This window comes from Vicia villosa, linkage group LG1 (assembly GCF_029867415.1).
Source record: "Vicia villosa cultivar HV-30 ecotype Madison, WI linkage group LG1, Vvil1.0, whole genome shotgun sequence".
Taxonomy (NCBI): Eukaryota; Viridiplantae; Streptophyta; class Magnoliopsida; order Fabales; family Fabaceae; genus Vicia; species Vicia villosa.
The window spans coordinates 118,308,720-118,333,711 of NC_081180.1; the positions used below are offsets into that span (position 1 = coordinate 118,308,720).

General features: G+C 32.6%; 2 protein-coding genes and 1 long non-coding RNA gene across 3 annotated transcripts; 1 reads left to right on the forward strand and 2 right to left on the reverse strand.

Moving 5' to 3' along the window:
- Positions 1–2,547: 2,547 nt before the first annotated feature.
- On the forward strand, positions 2,548–3,375 carry LOC131643975 (protein RADIALIS-like 3). The gene has a single exon (XM_058914352.1). The coding sequence runs from the start codon at positions 2,946–2,948 to the stop codon at positions 3,237–3,239; it is 294 nt and encodes a 97-aa protein (XP_058770335.1). The 5' UTR covers positions 2,548–2,945; the 3' UTR covers positions 3,240–3,375.
- Positions 3,376–3,768: 393 nt separating this feature from the next.
- On the reverse strand, positions 3,769–4,667 carry LOC131643976 (uncharacterized). The gene is made up of 2 exons (XR_009296333.1): positions 4,411–4,667; positions 3,769–4,120 (listed from the first exon to the last, which is right to left on the reverse strand). It is a non-coding gene; the product is annotated as an uncharacterized LOC131643976 (long non-coding RNA).
- A 4,508-nt stretch (positions 4,668–9,175) lies between these two features.
- On the reverse strand, positions 9,176–11,418 carry LOC131615428 (uncharacterized). The gene is made up of 4 exons (XM_058886739.1): positions 11,072–11,418; positions 10,400–10,989; positions 9,686–10,201; positions 9,176–9,496 (listed from the first exon to the last, which is right to left on the reverse strand). Exons 1-4 carry the CDS (start codon positions 11,301–11,303, stop codon positions 9,338–9,340), a joined length of 1,497 nt encoding a protein of 498 aa, XP_058742722.1. The 5' UTR covers positions 11,304–11,418; the 3' UTR covers positions 9,176–9,337.
- Positions 11,419–24,992: the final 13,574 nt, after the last annotated feature.

Consider the following 24,992-nt stretch of genomic DNA (forward strand, 5'->3'; position numbering starts at 1 on the left):
ACCTTGAAATAGATAATTTTAAAGGACAATACCTCTTTAAATCACCCTATATTACTTATATTAGTTAAAGTGATCAAGGCTAAAGTTTTAGAATACATTAGAAGAAAAATGTCCAACTCACTAGTAGGAAGTATAGAAAGAATAATTCTCTTAAAGTGATTCGTCATTACTGCGATGAAATGGTGAAATTAGGCCTCTATGTCAAATTAGGAACGTAAAATTTCCTAGTGGTATGATGACAGAAATACCTAAAAGTCCTAGCACTAATCCAAAAAGGTCCAACACAAGTTGGGTACCTAAATTACCTTGTTGATCTTCATCCAGGAATGTCTTACAGTTGTAAATAAGATGTGGTTCAAGGCATGTGATGGGAGACACATCAATGCTTATCGACTTTTTTCATAAAGAGTACGTCTACGTCATTTATGGAGACAATGATCAAGGTAAAGTATTAGGTAAATGTTCTCCGGTAAGTCCCTTCATAATCACCATATATGGTGTTCTTTTAGTTAAAGGGCTTAAACACAACCTCCTAAACATTAATCAATTATGCAACAAAGAGTATAATATCACTTTTGATGCCTTATGCTTTCTAATTGAACATAAGTTTGATAAGGAAAGAGTGTTTTAGGTTTATATAATTTCTAATGTTTATAAGTTGAACTCAAATGATGTATCAATTAGTGGTACTAAATATTTAATCACCTGAAGAGAAGACTCCTGGTATAACAAAGACGTTTAGGCTATGTTTATTTTTATTTGATTAATAAGATAGCATCCGAGAATGTAGTTATTGGTCTACCTAAAATAAATTTTCAAAAGTGAAGTTATGTGATGCATACCAGATGGAAAAGCAAACAAGAGTGTATTTTAAACCAAAAAATAGTGTTTCTACAACTAAACCTCACGAGTTTCTCCATATATATAGATCTCTTTAGCCCCTCAATGACTAAGAGTCTTGGAAGAAATTACTATGGCTTCGAGATAATGGACGATGACAGTAAATTTACTTAGACTATATTCTTAGCCCAAAAGGAAGAATTTTTTGAAGCTTTTGTTATATTTACCAAACCTGTCCAAGACTAATTCAATTTCAAAATACTGTTTTTATGATATGATCATGGTGATGAATTTCTCAATTATCACTTTAGATATTTTTGGGAGAAAAATGATATAACCCATAACTTCTCATGTCCGCACACTCCATAGTAGAATGGTGTTGTAAAGCGAAAATAATTGTGTTTTAGAAGAATAAGAATGTACTATGATAAGTGGAATAGGTCTACCTAAGTACTTTTGGGTGTATGCCATTAACACCGCATGCCACATGTCATTAGACTTATCCTATAGAAAACCCCACATGAGTTAACTAAAGGTAGAAATCCAAATATTTCTTACTTATGCATTTTTGACTATAAATTCTTTATTTTAAACATAGGTAAAAACTAGGTAAGTTTGATGCGAAAGCTGATGAGGAAATCTTTCTTGGGTTTTCCTTGTATAGTAAATCCTATAGGGTTTTCAATAGTAGAATCTATATTGTTAAAGAATATGTACATGTAGGTTTTGATGAAACCAAACCTAAGAGACGAGAACAAATACTTCTTCAAGTTATGATGTTTCATGTATAATCACGGAAGATTTAGTCTAAGATGACAATCCAAAGTGGATCTTCCTAAAAGTGAGGACACTAAAGTTGATGAAGAGGAAAGCGGACACGAGGATGTCAAAAAAGATACCTCAACAAAGTTGCCTCAAGAATATGAATTGTTGTGAAAGACCAATTGTTGGATCATATTCCAGAAAACATCAAAAAAGTGTAAACACACGTTCCTAAGTTAATAATTTTGTAATTATTCAACCTTCATTTTACAAATTGAACCAAAACTTTTCACAGATCCGAAACGAAAATTGACTGCTTTTTATGTAAGAAAAACTCAATCAATTTAAAAGAAACGACGTATACGATCTTATCTCACATCCTTAAACATAAAGGTCATAGACACAACATGAGTTTTTTTAAACAAACTTGATGAAAGTGGAATAATTCTAAGAAATAAGCTTTATCTTACCATTTCTTACAATTTATAAAATCATATTTATTCAATCAACTGATGTGTGTCTCACAATTTTCCAAATAAGCTATATCAAAAGTCCAACATAGATTATTTACAAATGGAAGATCGATGTTACCAACTCCCCTTTCCTTCAACATAATAAACAATCAGTTAAAGTCAAAATTGTTTCCCTATCCATATTGGTGAACTTATAAATTTTCCAAACAAAGTAAATTTTCATTCTAATCTCCCTAATGTTCTTGTGTATAAGTTTCCTCTACTTTCCACATCTTAGCCTTTCACCAGACCCTACACTACACCATCGAAAGTGACCTATCTCTGGTTGGTGAAGCATCGAATCATTTCAAATCTTCCACAAAGATCAAACACATTGTTCAATCTTAACCACAAATTCACCTACTATCCGTGCAAGCTATAAAATTGAAAATTTTGAAATGAAAAAAAAATTATGGATAAACAATTTCTGGCCTTACTTGTTTCATGTCCGAAAATATCATGAAGCCGGCTCAAAAAATCAAGGACCACATGACATCAATCATAGCTTAAATAGGAAATAAATATTGAGATACTAATGAGGTATATTGTCCATTATATTATATTATCAGTATACTGTTTTAGGGCCAAAATAATCAATCTATCATTATCATAAGTTGAGTTTTATTTAATCTCAATATATCTCATTCATGTGGCCCTTCTAATGACATCAAAGATAAGATGATTGTAATTTTTTCAGGTACATGACTCCACCAAAGGGTGAAGACTGAAGAAAACACAATCATCAAGATTCTACAAAATTAGTAAATTATTTTATCATAATGCAATGCTATACTAAATTTTCCATCAATCATCTTGAGGAGTTAGAATCCTATGGATGATGATATTCTAAAGGGGTTATGTGGTTGGAGTTGGAAAGAGAACAAATTGTTTGAGCTAGCTTTGGCTTTAGTTGATGAGAGGCATCCGGAAAGATGGGAGATGGTTGCTGCTATGGTTGGAGGAGAAAAGAGTGCTGGTGAAGTTGAAGAACATTATGTGGTATTGTTGGAGGATTTGGAGCTTATAGAATCTGGAAAATTTGATCATAAATTGGGTGAAGATCATCATACAAGTGTTCTTGTTGATCTTACTGAATCGTTACGCTTGTCTGATAATATTGATTGATAAATATAATACAATACAACCATGTAAGTCCCATCTTTTTATGTGTATTCTCTCATTCATGGCTTTGGCTCTGTTGAATTAAGAGGCCATACAGCATATCATTACTCTGATTTATAGCTTGCTTTTATGCTCTTCATCATGGTTTTAAACTGTGGTTGCGGTTGCAGGTGATACACACTGCAGCCGTTGCAACGTGAATTAAGTTTTGCAATTTTGAAATTGAGTTTTGATAAAAAAAAGTTTTAATTACACCGCAATTAGTGTCTGATGGTTGTAGAAATTACTACATCAGCAATATTGCAGTTGCGGTTGCGAACTGCAATTTAAAATTTACAATCACCCTTTTAATTCAGTATTTTTATCATATATTATAAGTTATAAATTTTATTTAACATAATATATTTCTTATTCCATTATTTTGTCAGAATTTCTGTGTTTTATATTCCAATGGAGTATGATAAATTGACTTAGCCATCGTTTAGTCTTGCGTTAGCTTTGATAGCAAAAGCTTAGTTTTGGAGCTTCAGGATTTTGAAGTAACTTGCATTAAGATGTGATATTTGGTGGTCAAAAGCGGATCCAAACACACACTTAAGCATAAAAATAGGTATGTACTATGTAGTACAAGAAGTTACAGAATAAGCCTACTGTAAAAATGTAGAGGCATTTGAAACTAGAATGAGATAAATGATAATTGACATATTTGTTGAATCGCGATCAGCCCCGTGAGTCCTATCAATACTTTTGCTCAGTATTTAATTATCCTCTACAACCCTAATTACATCTGCAATATAGAATTTTTAGAAGTCTCTGCAACCGTGTCACAATTGAAATTGCTTCTGCATCAAGTAATTTTCCACATTTGACTGCAAAATAAAGGTCTGAAATCACGATTTAGAATCATTTGCTCCATGATTATATAGGATTTATAGCTTTCTAAAGAATTAAAAATAGGATAAGATCATATCAGTATCGATCATAAAAAAGAATAATAGAAAAGGAAATGGACTACGGAAAAATGTCAACAGAGCCAGGGAAGAGGCAGTGCATGAGTGGAACCACAACAGTTATCTAATCTGTTGATAGTTTCATCCATGCTCAGCCTGTTCCCTGCCTCTAACTATTAATCCAAGCCCCCAACCTTCTCTACATCTAAATTACATCACCTTACCTCTCTTCCTTAAGCAGCTTCTCTTACTCATGTAAAAATCGCTGAGATTGCGTTTCCATTGAAACTTTGGTTTGTCAAATTATATATAAAATGGATTCCTTGTGAATCTATATGTAATCGCATAAAGGGGAATGTTTGTACTTTGCAAACTTGCAGTACATGCATGTAGTAGTACTAGGAAATTTGAGGTGTACTACTTTTTCTATTATTATGGTACTACTGCCGTTGGTTATTTCCAAGACTGGATTCTATGAGACCTCAAGTGTACTACTATTTTAAACCTAGTACTACATCATCAATAATTCTTCTCTTAAATACACCTAATGCTTCCTATATTTTATTAATTCAATTTTAATCCATCTATTATTTATTTGAGATTTTTTTCTAAAATAATCCATTTTTTCTCTAATATCCCAAAAGACCCCTTTTTGCCTAATATATTTCAAAATTACCATACTTTCAAACAATTTTTATTTAAAAAAGTCCACCAATCCAATTGGTGACCCATTATAATGCACAACACCAATTAAATTTATGGCTTCACACCCTCTATTTTTCTTGGTTATATATTATTAATCTGGGTAATATTAACGTGTGTCCTAAATCCTTAGGGCACACGTTAAGAGTTAAATGTAAAAAAAAATTATTGAAAATTGTGTAATATTTTTATTAAAAATATATAATTAATATTTTAATAATTTCTTTCAAGATAAACTTTCTATTATTGTGTTTTTTAACACGTGTCTTTGGGGCACATGTTAGCTTTACCCTATTAATATTTTTATTATTTAAATTATTTAAAATAATAATTATTAAATAATTTTTAATAAATTAATTATTTGAAATGGTTGTATTGGAATCAATTGGAAATTGTTGTTAGAATGTTTGAAAGCTCCAGTTGGTTTGGGGCCTTGGTTGCAAAATATGAGTATTGACTACATGGGTTGGTGTATGGTGATTATTGCATCTTGATGTGTGGTAAAACTTATTGATTTTTTTAAAAACACCATGTTGTACATGATTTTTTTGCAAAACCTTGAAAAATCCGATAATTTAAAATCACTAGTTTTTTTTATAAAAAACCTCATGTATTTACCAGATTTATAGAGGATCTGTAAAAAATTCGGTAGTTTAATTTCAAGGGTTGAGATTTTGTTAACTGTTTTGTACAATTGTGACTGCACCGACAATTGTGTATGGTCCATAATGAATTCAAACTTGAATAAATAGGGATCATGTGTTATTAAAAATAACATCTTAAAATGTCTCACAATGCGTTTTTGGCATGTGTGAACTTCAACAGGGTGAACATCTTGTTAATTTTAGGCTCACGCAGGGCACCAAATGTCTCGCTTTCTGAGATTCAAATTGAATATGTTGTTCGACACTGGGAACAAAAATGTGAGTAAAACCGAGTTTCTTGCACCATGGATTAATACTGATGGAATGGTGAAATACGACCGTATTGAATTGAAAAGTGACGAGGATTTGAAGATTATGTGGTGAACATAACACCATAGGCTAACAAATGGACTGATCGGGATTGATGCGATAATTTCTAGATCTTTCGACGACATAATCAGGATGTTAAAGCGTTCAGAATCATTTAGAAGTGTTTAGGTTTTGTTATTTATTATTGTTTTCTTAAATTATGTAAACGTCTGTCTTAAGTTATGTTAATCGTCATGTGTTATGCTATTCGTCAAATGTTAAGTTATGTTCATCATGCAACTATGGAAGTGACAAAATATTATCTAATAAACTATATGGTGCAAATGTGTGAATAATAATACACATAATATACAAATGATACAAAAATAAGAATAATATCTACATAGGTCCCTAACGGGATAAGTGTGTTGCAAGTGATGCCAAAGTATAAACCTCACCGTTTGAGTTTACCAAACCCATTAGGTTATCCATAATGATTTATATCATCTACAGCCGCTGCTGGTCATCTAAAACATGTGGAGGCAGTGAAGGCGGCGACACGTCATTAGAAGGTCCCCCAACATGAGAAGGTCTATCATTATCTCCATTCTCAACAAGTGGGATGAAGCGAGAAAGTGATAAAATAAAGTACCACTTCAAGTACCCATCCACACACTGCATAGGGACTTGAATCTCCAATGCATGATCTCTAATGGCACGGATAGAGCTGATAATGTTACCAACAAACCATCTATCAATTCCCTCAGATGGAATAGTAGGGATTGGTCGTGGGATATCATATACATACACAAACTGGTGCATAAACCTCTCAGGTAAGTTTCTATCCACTAAGGTCTCCCATCGCGGATAACTAGAAAAACGTGAAGGGTCATTGAACCCTTGACAGTCGGTGCAACACACCCTCATGCCCAACTGACTTGGGCATGGCTATTAAACAGCCACATGTACTTCACATCAGTATATGCATGAGACTTATCCGTTAAGATAGTACATCCTACAAGATGTAGCATATATACCCTAGAAGTTGCCTCATGCATAGATTGATGCACTAGATCGACATACCTATCTTGGACCCAAGATAAGCAAAAGTGAGCTCTCTTGTTAACCCTAAACTCCTATATGACCACTCCTCAATAACAAGTGTTGTATATAGTAATACATGCTAATTGCTGGCTAATGAGAAGAGCGGTGAAGAAACTACCTGCCAGGGGAAGATGGAACAAAGAGGAGACATCATCCAAGGAAATTGTCATCTCACTAAACAGAAGGTGGATGGAAGATTTATCTAGGTGCCATCCCTCAACAAAGGCTGTCAATAGCTGACCGTTAAACATCGTCAACAAACATTATACCAATGAAAGAAAACCGCAATCTTTGACAATTATCCGGACCTCCCATGGCATCGGAGCATCTAAAAACTTCTTCACCTTCCCCCGTGGGTGGCCACCTTCAACTAAAGTCGGTCTTGTAACAAACAAAGTAAAAAGCAGCAACTATTTTCAACGTATCAATAATAAATAAAGTCAAGTTCAACAGAACATACACATAACTCTCCTTGCCAAAATCTGAATGCCACATGATCGACATATCTAGTGAGCACGGAACGGTCATTGGGCCCTTTAGGAAACCCTTCATCTGTGTGTACAAACGACTCTATCTAAGTCGGAGCAATAACCTCTTATCAACTGGAGAAGTAACCTCTATATCACTCGTAGCAAAAAGAGTAACCTCCATATCGCCCGTATCAGACGCCTCAGTATTTGGATGAGGAGTAACCTCTGTATTAGTCGGAGCATACGTCTTAGAATGATGGGACACCTCTGTCTCAGCCACCATCTGCATGTCATCCTCAATTGCTTCCAGAGCATCCTCAACAATTAGCTCATCATCAGGATATATAGTTCATCCAGTATTGTGTCTAGATGCTCTATGTCGGATACTGTGGGGTGCGCGAAACTTCTTGGCCGTCATCCACCTCCCGTGAGAACCGGTCGGGGATACCTTTTCTACCTGGATATGTGAGTCCTCGATGTCATTTCCCCTCGCATGAGTCTTCGGTGCAGCACCTGCAACTCTAATATTCTTCCTAGAAGCAACTGTGTCGTTTGATCCTTTAGTTCTCATTGCAAATACAAAAACAATGCAATTCAAATTACCAGATTTTAAAAAAAATCCTGAAAACTTCAGGACTTTCTCGAATTTTTTGAAATTTTCAGATAACCTAAGCAACATTTTTTCACTATAGGTTTTTTCAAAATCATTGGTATAATAGTTGCATTTTTACAAGTTTTTCCAAAAATACGTAGGAACATGCATTTTTACCAGTTTTTTTCAAAAATACGTAGGAACATGCATTTTTACCAGTTTTTTACAAAATATTTGGGAGGAACCATGCATTTTTACCAGATTTTTCAAAATATTCAATAGAAAATATGCATTTTAACTGAAATTTTTAGAATATCTGGTAAAAATACATGAGAAACGTGAGTTTTTACTAAACATTTCTAAAAAATCGATAAAAACATAAAAATTCAATAAAATTGAATACTCACTAGTGATAAGTTCGATCGTTTAAATGAAAAATCCAGTATAAATTAGATCTTTTAAAAAAAACTAAAAATGTTACTCCCTCCGTTTTTTATTATAAGTCGTTTTAGACTTTTCACACAGTTTAAGAAAAATAATAATTGTTGTATGAAAATAAGAAATTATGAAGGTTTTTACAAAATTATCCTTCATTAATGACATATGGAAGATAAATTTATATAATTGAAAGGAGAGAGAATAATAAATATTTAAGGATATAATAGGAAAAGTAGCATTAATTATTCATTGGAATTGTAAAGCGACTTATATTTAAATACAAATTTTTTTTCCAAAATGACTTATAATAAAAAACGGAGGGAGTACAATAGTATAGTAAAATAAATTTTTATATTTCACAAAGTTAATATTTAGGGCATCGGATTAAATTTGTGTTGACACGATATATTCTCCTTTTGTATTATAAGCTGTAAACATCTGCGCTTACTTCTACCCTAGTTAGGTGCCAGACACACATGCCGCTCAAAAATTGTCCAAAAACCAAACAAGTATTATTTGCTGTCGTTGTACTAAAAGTCTCAAAACACTGATGAATTGGTGACTCTATTTCTTTATTTGATGACAAATTTGCTTTTAGAAAACGTGTCTATGTAGTACCCTGACCTAGCACCAATGGTTGGTGCATAACGTGATAGGATTTCGTAAGCCAGTGGTACTGATTTTGAATTTTAATAAAAAGTAACAAAATTTCATCAAAAGAAATAAAAAGTGGAAGAAATTTCTTTATCATACTTTATTCCTCAGGATCCTACGATCCAATTTCAATAATGAGCAATTCCTTTTGACAATGAACATAAAGAAGCCTTAACTTTGGGGACTATCTAATCCCAAAAGTTTACTTTACTTTCAATCCTATTTTCTTTCACACAACCTAATAAACATGAGCCACCAAACTATTTCTTGGTTCTGTTACAATAATATCAAAATCACTTATACTCCACTCCGCCACTTCATCTTTGTCACTCACAAATATCTCTGTACCAGTATCAATAGATGTCCATATTCTTTTCGCAGGAGAACTGCCCGGATCCTGCACAGCAAATGGTATGTTTAGATTCCCAGTGAGTTAGACAGAATCACACTATATAGTCATCGGATGAAACATGGACACATATCAAAACTGACACGTTGAATGTAATTACAAATGTCGGTGTCTGTGTCTGATGTAATATGATGAGTCATGAGTTTCTAAAAATAGAGTGGTAATTAAATTATTGACCTGATAGAAGTAAAGTCTACTTGATAGGCCACCAACATCAAGTTCCCAAGTCCTTGCATCACCAACCCAACCATCACCTTTTTTGATAGGATAACCATACTCACCCCAAATAGGATGAGGCAACAACTGAACAATCTCTTGTGCTTGAGGATTACTATAAGGATCACAAGTACTTACAGGTTGCTCTAAATGTTGAGCATTGCCTGGAGCACAGTAATAGTGATAAGCTGAATAAGGGAAATTGGCAGTGTCATTTCTGAATATCTTTTTGTTATCTGGTGTGATATGAAATGGTGGACAGTTTCCTAAACCTGTAGGGCTGCACCAAGCTGGAGTTTCTGGATTGATGATCATTTCACTGTATCTAGTGACATCAGTTAGTACATCTCCATCACATGGTGCACCATTGTTCTTCCAACAACTTCCCATATCTAGAAGGTAGAATTGGCTCTTGGATCCTCCTCCCTTTTTGATATCTAAGGTTAATTTCACCTTGAAATTTGGTGATTCTAGAAGCTGAATTATAAATCCAAATTGTTAGTTTTGTCTAACCAAACCAGATACATTATAAGAAATTAAAATGCTTATAAATAAACAATCATTTTGTCTCATTAAACCAGCTCAGTTGGTAACTATACAGAAACATTATACTACAGAGGCGCGAGTTTCAACATGCGATATCCCATTAGAATTTGAAAGAAAGGTTGGACTTACAGTTTTAATCATTCCTCTTGTGTCATAATGGTAACCTCCAGAGAATCCTCTAGTTGCATCAGCTCTTAGATAAAGCATCAACCAAGGGTATTTCTTAGATGTCTTCAGCTTATGTTTAAACAACCAGCTACCAACATTAACTTTCTTCTCCCAAACTACCTCATAATAAGAGAGCTTATTATTATCATTACCAAGTCCACTATTTCCACAACTAGAATCCAAATCATAAGTACCATTAAATCCTCCTCTGATTACACCATCTTTCACCTGTGTCCATTGATGACACAAGATGGGTTGGTTCATGCAACCTGTTCCAAAACAAGGAAACCTTCCTGGACTAAAAGGTGGCACCTTTTTACCATCTTTAGGACATAAACCTGACCTAGTGTCATAGTTTCCATTTTTCAACATTATCATCCAAAATTGCCATGGCCTTGGTGTGTCTTGAACTTCACATAAAGAGCCTAAATAAATCTCCTTTTGAACAGCATAGAGGTCTATGTTGTTTATGTCTTCTGGTCTAAAACCAGGTAATGGATCCCCCACACCAAGTTTGTTATCTTTTTCTGCCACCTTATGAATAACAGAACCTGACCATACAACAACAACAACAAAAATGAAAGTTCGAGGACTAATATGAAATATAAGAGACTTTTATGTGATTAAGGTTACCTTGTGAGAGATCAAAACATTGTGCAGCTCTTGGGCTACCCATGTGAGGAGCTTCTTGACCAACTTCATTACAAAAGTTCCAAGCTTCAAAGGCTACCCTTAGGCTATCTCTTTGCATTCCAGGGTCTCCTATAGCTGAGACATTGCTCTGAGACTCAGCTATGGACACAAGAAAGGCACTGAAAAGAAGTACATTGGTGAACACAGACAACATGGGAAATTGTTTCTTCATTGCCTTGTTCTCCTCAAAGGCAAAGGAGCATGGTGAAGGGTCTGATTCTAATGTTAGGAGCACCTTCCAATGGCTTTTTCCCTATATTTATTATACTTTTTGTTAAAAGAAATTGAATCAATTAGTTTCATTTATTTATTGATTATTATAGGAATATTATTGATTGATAATAAAAGTTAGAACCGCGGATGAATCACTATCATAAGGTGAATGATGTTTTGTTCCTTTCCCTTTAGTCCCCACTCCCTTTTCCTTTTTGTTTGTTTTATTTATTGTGTAGAAAAGAAGTCTTTGTCAATGTTAACAAATTTTGAACGAGTATGACTCATAGACACAAATGAGGACTATGAGGTGGTGTAAGATTCAAGAAGTATTTTTGAGAAAATAAGTAAAAAATTTTAGACGCAAAGATTTTAATGTTTGGAACAAAGAATAATGAGAATCAATCAAATACTGTCAAACAATTAAAATAATACTAATAGGTAAGAACATAAAGAAATTGTTTATCCAATCGATCAAATCGATCTATGTCCGAAAAAAACAACTCTTTGATATTCACTGTACTTTAAAATTTGTTATAAGATATTATAATATGAGTTAGAAGAAAATAATTTTGAAATTCTCAAAACCTACCTTTATTTTATACCGCTTCAACTCTCAATATCTATACTTATTTATACTTATCTATACTTATATATTTATATTTATCTATACTTATCTATACTTCTATATAAAGAGGATACATAGTTTTGGACTTACCTATTTTTTTCTCCAAATACCCTTTAATTTCATTTTAATTACATTTAAATAAAAACCACAGTATAATTAAAAAATGGTGTGGTTGTAACTTCCATTCTCTACAAGTTAGAACTTCATGGCAGTTTCATACCTTGCTATATAAAATTAACTGCATACACAGCAGTTTCATACTTTCTTCATTAATATATAAAACCATCACATTTTTAGTGTACTACCATAAATTAATCAAATTAATGCAGTTTTTATTACCCTCTTTCTAACAATTTGTGACCAAATAAAATAAGGGAAAGTGATTGAGAGTTAACACAAAAGGAACAAAGGGGAGAAGAAAAGTAATAACAGAGTGAAATAAGAAAGCCTAGGTTTTTTTTAATCAAATATATCTTTTTTTTTTAGAACGGTCAAAATAGACTATCCGATCTTAAATGGGCCGGCTCATGCGGGTCTCGGATTTTTCAGGGCCGAGTCTAAAAAATCCATTTTTAAATGGACTCTATTTTTACTACCCAGGCTCAGTCCTGTCTGGGTTGCGGGTTACCTGACCCTAAATGGGCCTCAGCCCTAAACGGGCCTATTTCTAAAAAAAAAAAAAATTTTCTCTATATTTTTCTAATAACCATGCAATTGCATGGAATAATATATATATATATATATATATATATATATATATATATATATATATATATATATATTAATTTACATATTTAAAATTACAATTTCTAAATAATCTTTATAAATTACAATTAAAATATAAAACAACATATTAACTTAATTTCAACTATTTAAAATATATTAGAAATTATCCAATGTAACACACAAAATTAAATAATTTGTTCCAACAAATTTTAAGATATAAATATTCATGACAATTATAATTTTATAATAATCATAACAACAAATTGTTATAAAATTTTATAAAAATTATAATTAGATTGATGGGATATTATTTTATAGCAAATTGTTATATATATGATTTATACTAACTCTATCCTACCATAAAAAATTGCATCATAACTTTTTAAATCTCATTTCAACCTTACTTTTAATTAGAATACATCATGGTGTCTTTTCTATACTATCTACTTAATTATATTAGGATGAAATCTTTTAGTTTGAAATTAACTCAAACCATCAACTTTTATTTTATATTTATACCTTTATAATACCAAAAAAATTAAAACACATAATACGCAAATTATTTATAGCATACCTTTATGAATTAGGAAATGATAATTTCTAGTTATATTAAAAAATTTAATTTTTTTTCGGGCTGGCAGGCTACCCATAGCCTATACAGACCGGCCCATATTTTTTAGAGTTTCTTAAAGCCGGGCTTAAAAAGACCCAAATGTAAATGGGTTCGAAAAATTAAGTCCAAACCCTAACTATTTTCAGGCCTGATGGGCCGGTCCATAGACTTCGGCCCACTTTGACACCTCTACCATTTTCAATGTTTGAATACGGAGAGGGGATGCAGTGCAATGAAAACTGAAGTGTAAAGTAGAGAAAAATCTGAAGTGTAAAGACTGGAGAAATGAAGGTGACATTATTTGGTTCTGTATGCAAACTGATTAGCAAAAAACATTTTTTCATGGTGGAAACTTCTAACCAAATGCATGCAGCAGTTTGTATTAGGATTGAAAAGTATCTATTCTCACATGCCATGCCTTTTGATAATTGAAGTCTATAAAATATTTTTGGGTCTCTTTGAGAAGGAAATGACTAAAGGATTTATTTTACAGGTACTACTTAGAAGTAAAGATGCTCTATGTATACCTGCTTCCAAAGTTATAATTTATTGGCCTTAAACTTAAGTTGTCATTGGATTATATGTAAATATTCAGGCAATGTATTAATTTGTAGCTATATTGCCACTGTTGTAATAAAGTTTTTAAACAAATGAACTTATCATTTCATGTGATTAACATATTTATTGAAATGTTATATAAAAGTATTATAAGATTGAATCTTGAGAAAATTCTTAGTTCTATCTTAAGCTATTAAATTAAAATAAAGGGGTTGAAAATACTAATATATTAAAAATAATAGAGTTAAATTAATGTTCAATTTGCTACATATACATCAATCTTTGAGTTTGTGTTTGATATAATAAAAAAGAACGCTCATATAACAAGAAAGTTTGTTAACAAACTTAAAAGAATATAGGTATAGCCATTAAAGCCTTTTGAATTTATCCAATTCCATTCTACGTAATAATAATAATAGTAGGACATATTTGATATTCTCTTAATAAAATGGCAGACAATATTAACAAAACTTTATAAAACTTATTCTAATAAAAGGCTTTGTGAAATTTATTTAAATTGGAAATCCATTTTTATTGAGATTAGGAAATACATAATCTCACTAAATTTTGGAATGAAGTTTATGAAAGAGAAGTTTGGAAATCAAATTGTTACATATCACTAGATGACATTCGCTTAAATAATCAAATAATGTTTATCTTTTTTTCATTTCCATATCATATTACGGTATGGCAAAAGACATTCATTTTTCAAACATTAATAATTAAATCACAATTAAATATTACATATATTTATTTTATCTCTTGATTAAAATTTCAAATATCTCTCACATTTGTTTTTTTCAACACTTTCAAATTGTCATTTTAATTTTTTTTCTATTTATTTATTATCACTAAAATACTAATAATCTATTTTTTTATTTTTAATAAAACTAAAAAATATATTCATCTCACGGGTCACTATCAACACAATATATATTTTATTACTCTTTAACCTATAGTGACTCATATCTTTTTCTTTTAATTTATTTTTATGTTAACCTGAGTCATCTATTGCTATAATATTGAATTATATAATAGGTCGTGTTATCCTCTATTGTTGTTGGGCCGTCTATTATTTAATTTAATACTTGACCTTATTTTGCTATTGTGTTCTTGACCTATCTTAAACCTTTTTTGTGGATCATTATTTTAACTTATAACTTAATTTTCATACTACTAATATCTTATTAGTAAAAAAAATTCAAATGGTTAATTTTCATTTTATACATACAGTTTGGTCAAACTTCTTTACTTTACATTTTTCATATCGTTTATAAAATACTACACCACAAATAATGTACCCGGGCGACAGCACAGGTCTCTGACTAGTTCTATGTTAAATTATCATGCTTAACTATGCCAAAGTATTCTTTTGTTTTATCCATAACTCCATGTTATATGTGATGTTTTAATATTTCAACAAATCTCACTATTACAAGATAATCTTGCATCTTGGAGAAGATGAAAGTAGAAAGGAAAGTTTGAATGAATAGTTTCTCGGGTTTCTCATTGAATCAAATTGCAAGGAAGTACATGTTATATAAACCTAGTGGGCCAATACTAGCAAAGACCTAAGCCCAAATAAGAAAAAGATTAAATTTGAAAAGAGAAACATCTAGTGGTTTTGTAAACATGTCTGCAAGTTGTTGATTTGATGAAACAGGTAAAAGTTGAAATAGCTGTTGTTAAAGCTTTTCGCGGACAATATGAGAATCTATTTCGATGTGTTTTGTGCGTTCGTGGAATGAGGAGTTGCTGGCAATGTGAATGGCATAGGCATTGTCACGGTAAAGTAATGCTGGTTGCTTGAAGTCTATGAGGAGTTCCCGCAAGAGGTTTGCCATCCATTGCAATTCGCAAACAGTAGAAGCCATAGAGCAATACTCGGCCTCAGTAGAACTTCGTGATACCATCAGTTGTTTCTTAGATTTCCAAGAGAAGAGAGAGTTGCCTAAATATATGTAGAATCCTGTGATTGACTTGCTCCCAATCAGAATTAGAGAAAGCTTTTAGTTGGAGAGGAGAATTGTTAGGGAAGAAAAGACCGTGTGCTGGGTTGATTTGAGGTAACGTAACACACGTAGAGCAGCATTGTAATGTGAGTCAGTAGGCTTGCACATATGTTGGCTAAGTTGCTGGACAACGTAGGATACATCGGGACGTGTGTTTAAGAGGTAGATCAATTGGCCAATGAGTCTGCGATATTTAGTAGGATCTGTTAGCGGAGTGGCTTTAGTTGTGGTGAGTCTTGTGTCATGAGTCATTGGTGTTGAAGTAGATTTACAACCAAGGAGGCCAATTTGAGAAATTAGATCAAGAGTGTATTTGTGCTGGTTGAGATGGATGCCTGACTCGCTGCGTGTGACCTCCAATCCTGGGAAGTATCTGAGAAATCCAAGGTCTTTGATGTGAAAATGTCTATGAAGAAGATCTTTTGTGTTGTTAATGATGTTGATGTTTGTGCCTGCAATGAGGAGATCATCAACATAAATAAGAACAAAATTAAGATGAGTATTAGACTGATTAATGAATAGAGAATGGTCTAAGGAACACTGTTGAAATTTGTTAGCCAAAAGAACTTTAGACAGTTTTTCAAACCATAATCAGCTTGATTGTTTTAAACCATATATGGATTTTAAGAGTTTGCAAACTTGATTAGGATAAGATGGTGTAATGCCTTTGGGAAGAGACATATACACTTCTGTTAGCTGGAGATTTCGATTGGAAAATATGTTTCTCGAAGAATTAGAGTTCGAAGAAAAATGGCTTTCAATGGCCGTTCCCGAGAATGTTATTTATGGTGAAGATGCCTAAAATTGAAGCTGAGTCGAGATAGGTTGTCTTCAAGACTTAAGTGTTTTTCTGAAATACGAAAGAACTGAAACTTGTAGTATTTCGTTGCATTCTCACTAAAGAACACCTTGCCACGTATCGAAAGAGGATTCAGGCGGGAGGATTTGAAATTCGAAAGATTCTGTATAACCCAACGAGGACAGATGGCACCCCAGGGATTCGAAACGCATGCATGTGAACAACGTGGCATTTCGTTAGCGTAGGATCGTTAGGGTCGAATTAGTATAAGGGTTTTAGTATCAGGATCCAGTGTGTTCATTTTGTACAAATCACTCAAGTATCAAGTGTTAAGAGAAAGAGTTCGCTGAGAAATGTACGTATGACACCACACTTTAAATATGTTTGTATTTCTATTTACGGAATCAAAGTGTCTTTAAATTTCCTTTACTTTTTCGTCTAGTCTTTCTTTCGATTCAAGATTCTTTATTTTCTTCGAAAAGTCTTTACATTCTTGCACTTTACATTTCTGAAATTTACATTTCCTTTACATTTTTGTCAAAGTTACCTTTACATTTATCACCAGTTTATTTTCGGTTGTTTATTTTGTTAGTTTATTTTGCAAGTTATTTATATGTTCATACCATAACCAAGTTTTCGAAACAAAACAAAAGACCAACGAACATGAACCAAATTATCTCGAAAGACGACTCTTTGACTATGTCCTAGGATCAATCTAGTCGATCCTGCGAGTAACCAAAGTATATTTATAGTTTGGAGGACTAGCGGTTGTTTACCGAAAATCACCGTAAACAACTTCCTCAGTCAAATCTCCATGTAAGAAAGCATTGTGGACACCTAGTTGATAAAGATGCATGAAATCTTATCAAAAAGGAAATATATTGAAATCAAGAATCAAGATTTGATCAGTTTTGGGAATTAAAGGATTGAATCATGAAGATTGAGGTACCAAAGGAAATTCATTTGTGTATATATGTTAGGTGCTCGAAAACTTTCATCTAAATCCTTCTAAGATTGTCATAGCATTCATACATGATTTCCATGCATAGCTCATGTTTAAATTTCCAAAATTTCACATTTTTGTTTGGAACAATCGATTCTCACATTGTACCAATTGATTGTCATGAAGTCGCTGCCAAAGCAAAATTTGAATATTAAAAATCGATTGTCATGTGTAAATTTTGAATATTTTTAAAAGTTTAACTTGTCACATTCAATTGTAGTGGTATGACAATCGATTGTCACCTGTAGCTTTTTAAAATATCTAAATCTTTGCAATACATATTCATTACACATATCATGAAACCTTTTCACATATCTTTGTAATTAATAATGAATATTTTTTAAACATTACTACTCATTCAAGAGGCATCTTGTGATGTATTTAAAGCAAGAATTTTTCAGATTTTAAATCACCTATTACTAGTTTATTTTTCAAACAATTAATCTATTGTTTCTATGTGTTCATATATATATATATATATATATATATATATATATATATATATATATATATATATATATATATATATATATATATATATATATATATATATGGGGACGACTCAAGTGAGAACACTTGGTTATTATGAGAAATGAGAACAATGAATGACGACCATTAAATTTTGATTTGTTGATTTTAATGGACTGAATTGGTTTATCTTTCTATGATCCTTAATATTTATTTTAAATCAACATAGAAAGAGAAACCAATCCAGTTCATTAAGATCAACAAATCCAAATTTAATGGTCGTGATTCATTGTTCTCATTTCTCATAATAACCAATTGTTCTCACTTGAGTCGTCCCCTATATATATATATATATATATATATATATATATATATATATATATATATATATATATATATATTTGAATTGTATTCAAGTTGAAAATATTATTCAAACTTGTATTCATGATTTATTAATCACTAAGTTTATGGTGACATTTGTTTGTAATAAAAAGTGGTGTGATTTTATAAGTATTGTAAATAGAAAGTGGTGTGATTTCTAGTTTATGTGATCATCATCATGGTGTTGGTGATTATTGAAAAAGTCCTTTGTATCAATGATTCATAGTCCACCATTGTTGTTGGTGTTTTATGAAATCAAGAAAGTTGTGTGATTATTTGTTGTTGTAAGAATATTGTAGGAGAAGTATTGGTATTAGGATTGTACAAATATCTAACAATAGTGAAAATCTCATATGAGTTGAGAGAGGACTAGATGTATTGATTGGTTGATAAGGGAAACTAGTATACATTTTCTGCATTTAAATTTGCACTTTACTTTACATATTTCTAGAAAAATAAGAGCATAAGAACATTTATAAAATAATAGAAAAAATCTTAAAATCTAATTCACCCCCTCTTAGATTGCACTCTATAAATAACATTTGGCAGTCAGAGCAGGTTAAGGTAACTTGCTCCTTGATATGAAAATGGTGGCTTCCGCTAACCTGGTTTTAGAGACGGCGGCGGTAACAACAAACCTCCATGCTTCGTTGGTGAACACTATGATTTTTGGAAGATACAAATGCAAGCGTATTTGGAAGCACAAGGATAAGATATATGGGATGTTGTTGAAAATAGTCCATAAGTTCCTAAGACGATCATCAATAATTTAGAATAAGAAAAACTAAAAGGCTTTTCGAATGATGATGATGATGATGAGAAGAAAGTGCTATTTGACAAAAAGGCAAAGAACATGATTCAATCATCCTATGGATGAGTTTTTTCATATATCTCATTGTAAAACAACAAAAGAGATACCCTAGAAATAACACATGAAGGCACGATAGAGGTAAAAAAATTAAACTAAATACTTTATCACAAGAATATGAAATGTTTAGAATGCAGCCACATGAATCAATTATTGATTAGCAAAGGAGATTCACTCACTTAAGAAATCACGTGATGGCTCTTGCAAAAACTTTTACAAATGATGAATTGAGTCTTAAGGTTCTTAGATCTTTGACCAAAGCATGGGAACTAAAGGTGACAGCAATATCAGAAAAGAAAAGTCTCTCTAAAATGTCTTCTACAACATTGTTCGGTAATTTACAAGAACATGAGATATAACATAAAAGATTGGAAAAGCGTTCAGATCAAGAAAAGAATTTTAAAAATATTTCCTTGAAAACTAGAGTCAAAGACCATGATAGTAATCAAGGGGATGAATCTGAATCCACTAATAATGACGATGATGATCTAATCAAGAAATTAGAAAACTTCTAAAGAAAGGAAAGAACAAAGGAAATAAATAAAAAAGAAGCACCAAGAAGGAAGGTTACCGACTTTGAATGTGGAAAAAGAGGACATGTCAAGAGTGAATGACCTATACTTTAAAAGAAGAATAAATCCAACAGAAAGAAGGAAAAAATGCTAAAAAAGCAAATGTAGCATGGAATGACAACGAAATTAGTTCATCTTCAGATGAAGATCATGCAAACAAGACATTTATGGCACCACATCAATCAAGTGATGAAGAAGATGAGGTTAAATATTTTGAAATTGATTATAGTCCTTCATATAATTAATTACAATTTTTTTTAATGAATTACATGAAGAATTTTTGAAACTTTCTAGACAGTGTTCAAATCAAAAGAAAACTATTTTTAAAACTAGAAAGTATGGCCAATGACACAAAAGTGGAATTAGAAGATGTCAAGAATTCTACATCCAATAAATGTCAAGATCATGAATCTAAAACTGTTGAACTAAATCAAGTGATCATGAATTATGAAAAAGATCAAATTAGTTTAGAAAATGTGTTAAGTAGTCAAATATATTCAAGTAATAAATGTGGACTTGAATTTTTTAAATTTGATAAACCTAGTACAAGTTAAACTATCTTTGTATAGACTACTAGCGAATTCAACAATAAGAAATCATCTTACAAGTACTGTTCTGGACTGGGCCGGCCATGGCCCAATAGGACTAAGAGGCCCAAATCTTTCTTGGCCCAAGGGAGATTCCTCGTCGTCAATACGTGTCCGTCAAGCGGGCGTCACTGAAGTTTCCCTCAACCGACCGACTACACTAGCCTTCGGCCAGATAAGATGGACGCCGAAGCAATTCTACCCGCCTGATCCCGAGCGGATGCCTCCTACGAGCACCACTGCATAATTCTACCGCCGAGGACCTTCCTTCTCGTAGGGTTTCCTTCCACAACCCACTGAAAAAGCGGAGTCCACGCGTCCCTAAAAGACCGCGTCTCCCCTCAAACTTCGGAGTGGTTGACCCAGGATGGAGACCACGTGCTGGTCTCCACTACACACGTAGGATCCTAGCAGTCTCCGAATTGGGCCTGGGTATCCAGTCCAATAGCGAGATCTTGGCTCAGCGCTGGGGGCTATAAATACTCTCTTTCACTAGAGGGTCAGGTATTCATTCATTCTCACTAAATCTCGTACTTGCTCTCTCTCTGATCACTTCTCACTTTTGTATCGGAGTATCTTGCAGGTACACCCCCTCCAATCATTCAAGTCCACCGTGAGCTGATCTTGACGATCCACTCTGATAAGGTAAAATCAAGTACCATCCCAAGTTCATGGTTCACATTCTCTATTTTGCAGTTGTGGATACACCTTCTTACAAGTACCATCTTTGTCATTAAGCTCATCGGGCTCTTTAGTTCCTCCGAGTGATAAGAGTCGTCACATTGTTCATTTTTATTTTGGAAATCTTCTAAATTTATCATGTATTTCTATATCCAAAAACAACATAACTACCATACGTAAAACTACTCTCATCTTCTATAAGGGTCTCTTATTATTTTAACTTAAATTTATTTTTTATTTTTTTTTATTTTTTATAATTTAATATAAATAAACATCTTTTAAATGTATAAATAAAAAAATATAAATTTGTTAGTACAATTTTTCTCCATTCTTTTCTTCTATTGTTTTCATTTCACCTTCTTTCATTCTCATTTTCCACTAATTCTAATCTCTCTCTATTAGTGCTCTCTCATGCTCTATCTTCTGTAGACCGCCAGTAATATATATATATATATATATATATATATATATATATATATATATATATATATATATATATATATATATATATATATATATATATATATATATATATATGAAGTGAATACATTTTAATATTATATACATATATATATTTAAAATTGTTTATTATTAGATTTAATTTTAAATAGGAATTAATTTTATAATAATACACGAAAGATTATATAATTACAAAGTTATTAGAATATCCTTTATATCATTTTATATTTATCAAGTATTTGAACGGTCATTTTATCAAACACTTCAATCTAGTTATTCACTATCATTCATCTGTTATCAATTATCAATCATCAACTATAAACTATCAAATATTAATCATTTGTTATAAGTTACTCCACCTGTTTTAAAATAAATGACATATTTTAAGAAATTATTTGTCCCAAAACAATTATCCTTTTAATTACCAATGTAATTTTTATTTTTTTCTTCCAATTGTATTATTCAATTAATACTACTTTAGTTTCAATTTACTATTTTCTTACTTAGCATTTATGATCATTAAAATACATTAATAGTTATTTTATTAAATCAACTCTATTGATAGCTATGCAAAGACATTTGAGAGAAACAAGTTCAAACCCGCACCATTATCTCTATTACATTCTCTTAGCATGTATTTGGTGTTTTAAAATATCGGGCATGTTATGATGAAACTAACATTTGAAGCTTCATGACTAACATTTACGATCATTAAAATACATTATAGTTATTCTATTAAGTCAACTCAATTGATACTTATGCAGAGACATCTGATGCAAGAAGGCAAGTTCGAACATATTATCTCTATTACATTTTCTTAGCATGTATTTGGTGTTTAAAATATCGTACATGTTATGATGAAGCTAACATTTGAAGCTTCATGATTTTTAAGTGTCCAATTTTTACTCTTTTGATTTTTCTTTTTGTTCTCTTTGGTATGAAAGTCATTCAATATATTTTCAGAATCAATATCATATTGATGGACCTATCTATCCATTGTCAGATATAATTCAAATTCAACATTTACATTTAAGTTTAATTTCGTTTGCCTTTTAATTTAAATGTGAGTATATAAACTGAAGTTGCATTCAGTTAGTTGCAGAATTTTCTCTCTTTCTTTCTTGCAATTTTTTTCATCTTCATCTTCTTCCTTCCTTTTGTGCATCATGGAGGGGTAAACTCCAACATCATTCATTTAGATTCATAAACCTTCTATGAAAAATCATCAAAAAAAAATCTAGGTTATTTAATTGCACTAACAATGAGCCCAAATATTAAGAAGTAAGAACAAACGAAAAAACTTTAGGTGTCTAATCAGAATCAAATCTTTTTCACCAGGATCAAATACAAAGATCAGATTTAAGCTTCCGTCAATCTTCGCGGTGACGTTGAAGCTCAAAATGTGCGATATGTTTGTAGCTTCTTCATTCTTCTATGCAGTCTCCAGAAATTCCACTCATTGTTTGTAGCTTGAGAGCTTGAACTAATAGAGAGAAAGACTCATTAGAGTTCATATAGATTAGTCCATAACTAACTTCCAACTGATTAGTCCCTCACTAACTTCCAATTGAATTACTCTAACCATGTGTTCAAATCGGATATATATGCGTTCAATATTAACTTTTTGAAACTACATTGTTAATAGCCATCTTTTGGAGAGTTTGGGAAGAGCCAAAAGTGTAAATGGCCTGAACTATCAGATCTAAGATGTTGGTGATTTTAGTATCATCAATGCATTTTGATAGTAATGTGATTTACTATAGGCCAAAGCAATTATGCGTTAAGTTTGAAACGAGTTAGGGTAGTGCGGAGTGCACGCTCGTCGAGCCAAACGCGTAATTGAATATGAATAATAGAAACGGGCATAACGTTTCGTTTGAATAGTTACACCCGTTCCCAACGGACATAACGATTCGTTTGAATAGTTGCACCCGTTCCAACAGACATAACTGTTTTCCGAAAATGTGTGTCTGTTCGTTTCTATTATTGGTCTCCTATATAAGGAGTCTTTTGGTCTCGATTTGATAGACGAAATTACACACTTCCTCTCTACATTCTGATCTGTTCTCCATTGTCAGAAACAGATCGTTCTTCAAGAATTATCCCCGCAAAGATTTCGTGAACCCAGACAAAGAATAGGGTCGAAATACTTTGTTCGGAAAGTGAACAAACACGATTCTTGAAGATATCCAGGATTATCATACCAAATCTCTAACAAACGAACAAAGTATTCTTTCTGATAATCATGGCTGGAGGAGGAAGCACCGTGAAGGAGATGACTAAAAGTTTCGGAAAATTGGACAAGTTTCAAGGACAAGACTTTAGGCGTTGGCAGAAGAAGATGCATTTCATGTTAACAACGTTGAAGGTGGTGCACGTCTTGTCTACACCAATTCCAGAACTTGAGGAAGATGACACGGTTGAAAATCTGAGACGCCGATCAAAGTGGGAGAACGACGACTACATATGCAGAGGGTACATTCTTAACGGTATGTCTGATCCCTTATTTGATATTTACCAAAACGTGGAATCTGCAAAGGAATTGTGGGATTGTCTCGAAGCCAAGTACATGGCAGAGGACTCATCCAGTAAAAAGTTCCTGGTGACCGATTTCAATAATTACAAAATGGTTGAATCGAGGTCCGTCATGGAACAATTCAATGAACTCCTCCGAATCCTTGGACAGTTCACACTTCATGGATTGAAGATGGATGAAAAAATATCTGTCTCAAGCATCATAGACAAGTTGCCTCCTTCATGGAAGGATTTCAAACACAATCTGAAACATGGAAAAGACGAACTGTCTTTGATCCAACTTGGAAGTCACTTGCGCATAGAGGAATCTCTACGAGCGCATGAGGATAACAAAGGAAAAGGCAAAGAAATTGCTGGGCCCTCGGTTAATATGATCGAAGAGGGTGGTAAGAACGATTACAACAAAAACAAAGGAAAGAAACGTGCTTTCAATAACAAAAAAGGCAATTTCGGTGTTAACAAGAAACCGAAACTAGAATGCTGGAAGTGTGGCAGAACAGGCCACTTCAAGAAGGATTGTCGTTTAGATAAAAAGCACAACAACGCGAACGCAAGTGGTTCAGGAAAGGGGTCTAAGGACCAATCCGAAAACCAAGGATGATGCTATCGCGTGGTGGATTGATTCTGGCGCCACAACACATGTTTGCAAGGATCGTTTCTGGTTCAAGAATCTTGTTCCAGTGGAAGATGGTTCTGTTCTATACATGGGAGATGATCATTTCGCTCCCGTTGAAGGCAAAGGAAACGTGGTGCTAGAA

Excerpts from the sequence above, each read along its gene's own strand:
- LOC131643975 (XM_058914352.1), top strand. The coding sequence starts at position 2,946 with ATGGATGATGATATTCTAAAGGGGTTATGTGGTTGGAGTTGGAAAGAG.
- LOC131615428 (XM_058886739.1), bottom strand. The coding sequence starts at position 11,303 with ATGAAGAAACAATTTCCCATGTTGTCTGTGTTCACCAATGTACTTCTT. Across the intron at positions 10,202-10,399 it reads CAAGAGGAATGATTAAAACT|CTTCTAGAATCACCAAATTT; the intron begins GTAAGTCCAACC and ends TTTATAATTCAG. Across the intron at positions 9,497-9,685 it reads GTAGACTTTACTTCTATCAG|GATCCGGGCAGTTCTCCTGC; the intron begins GTCAATAATTTA and ends TTTGCTGTGCAG.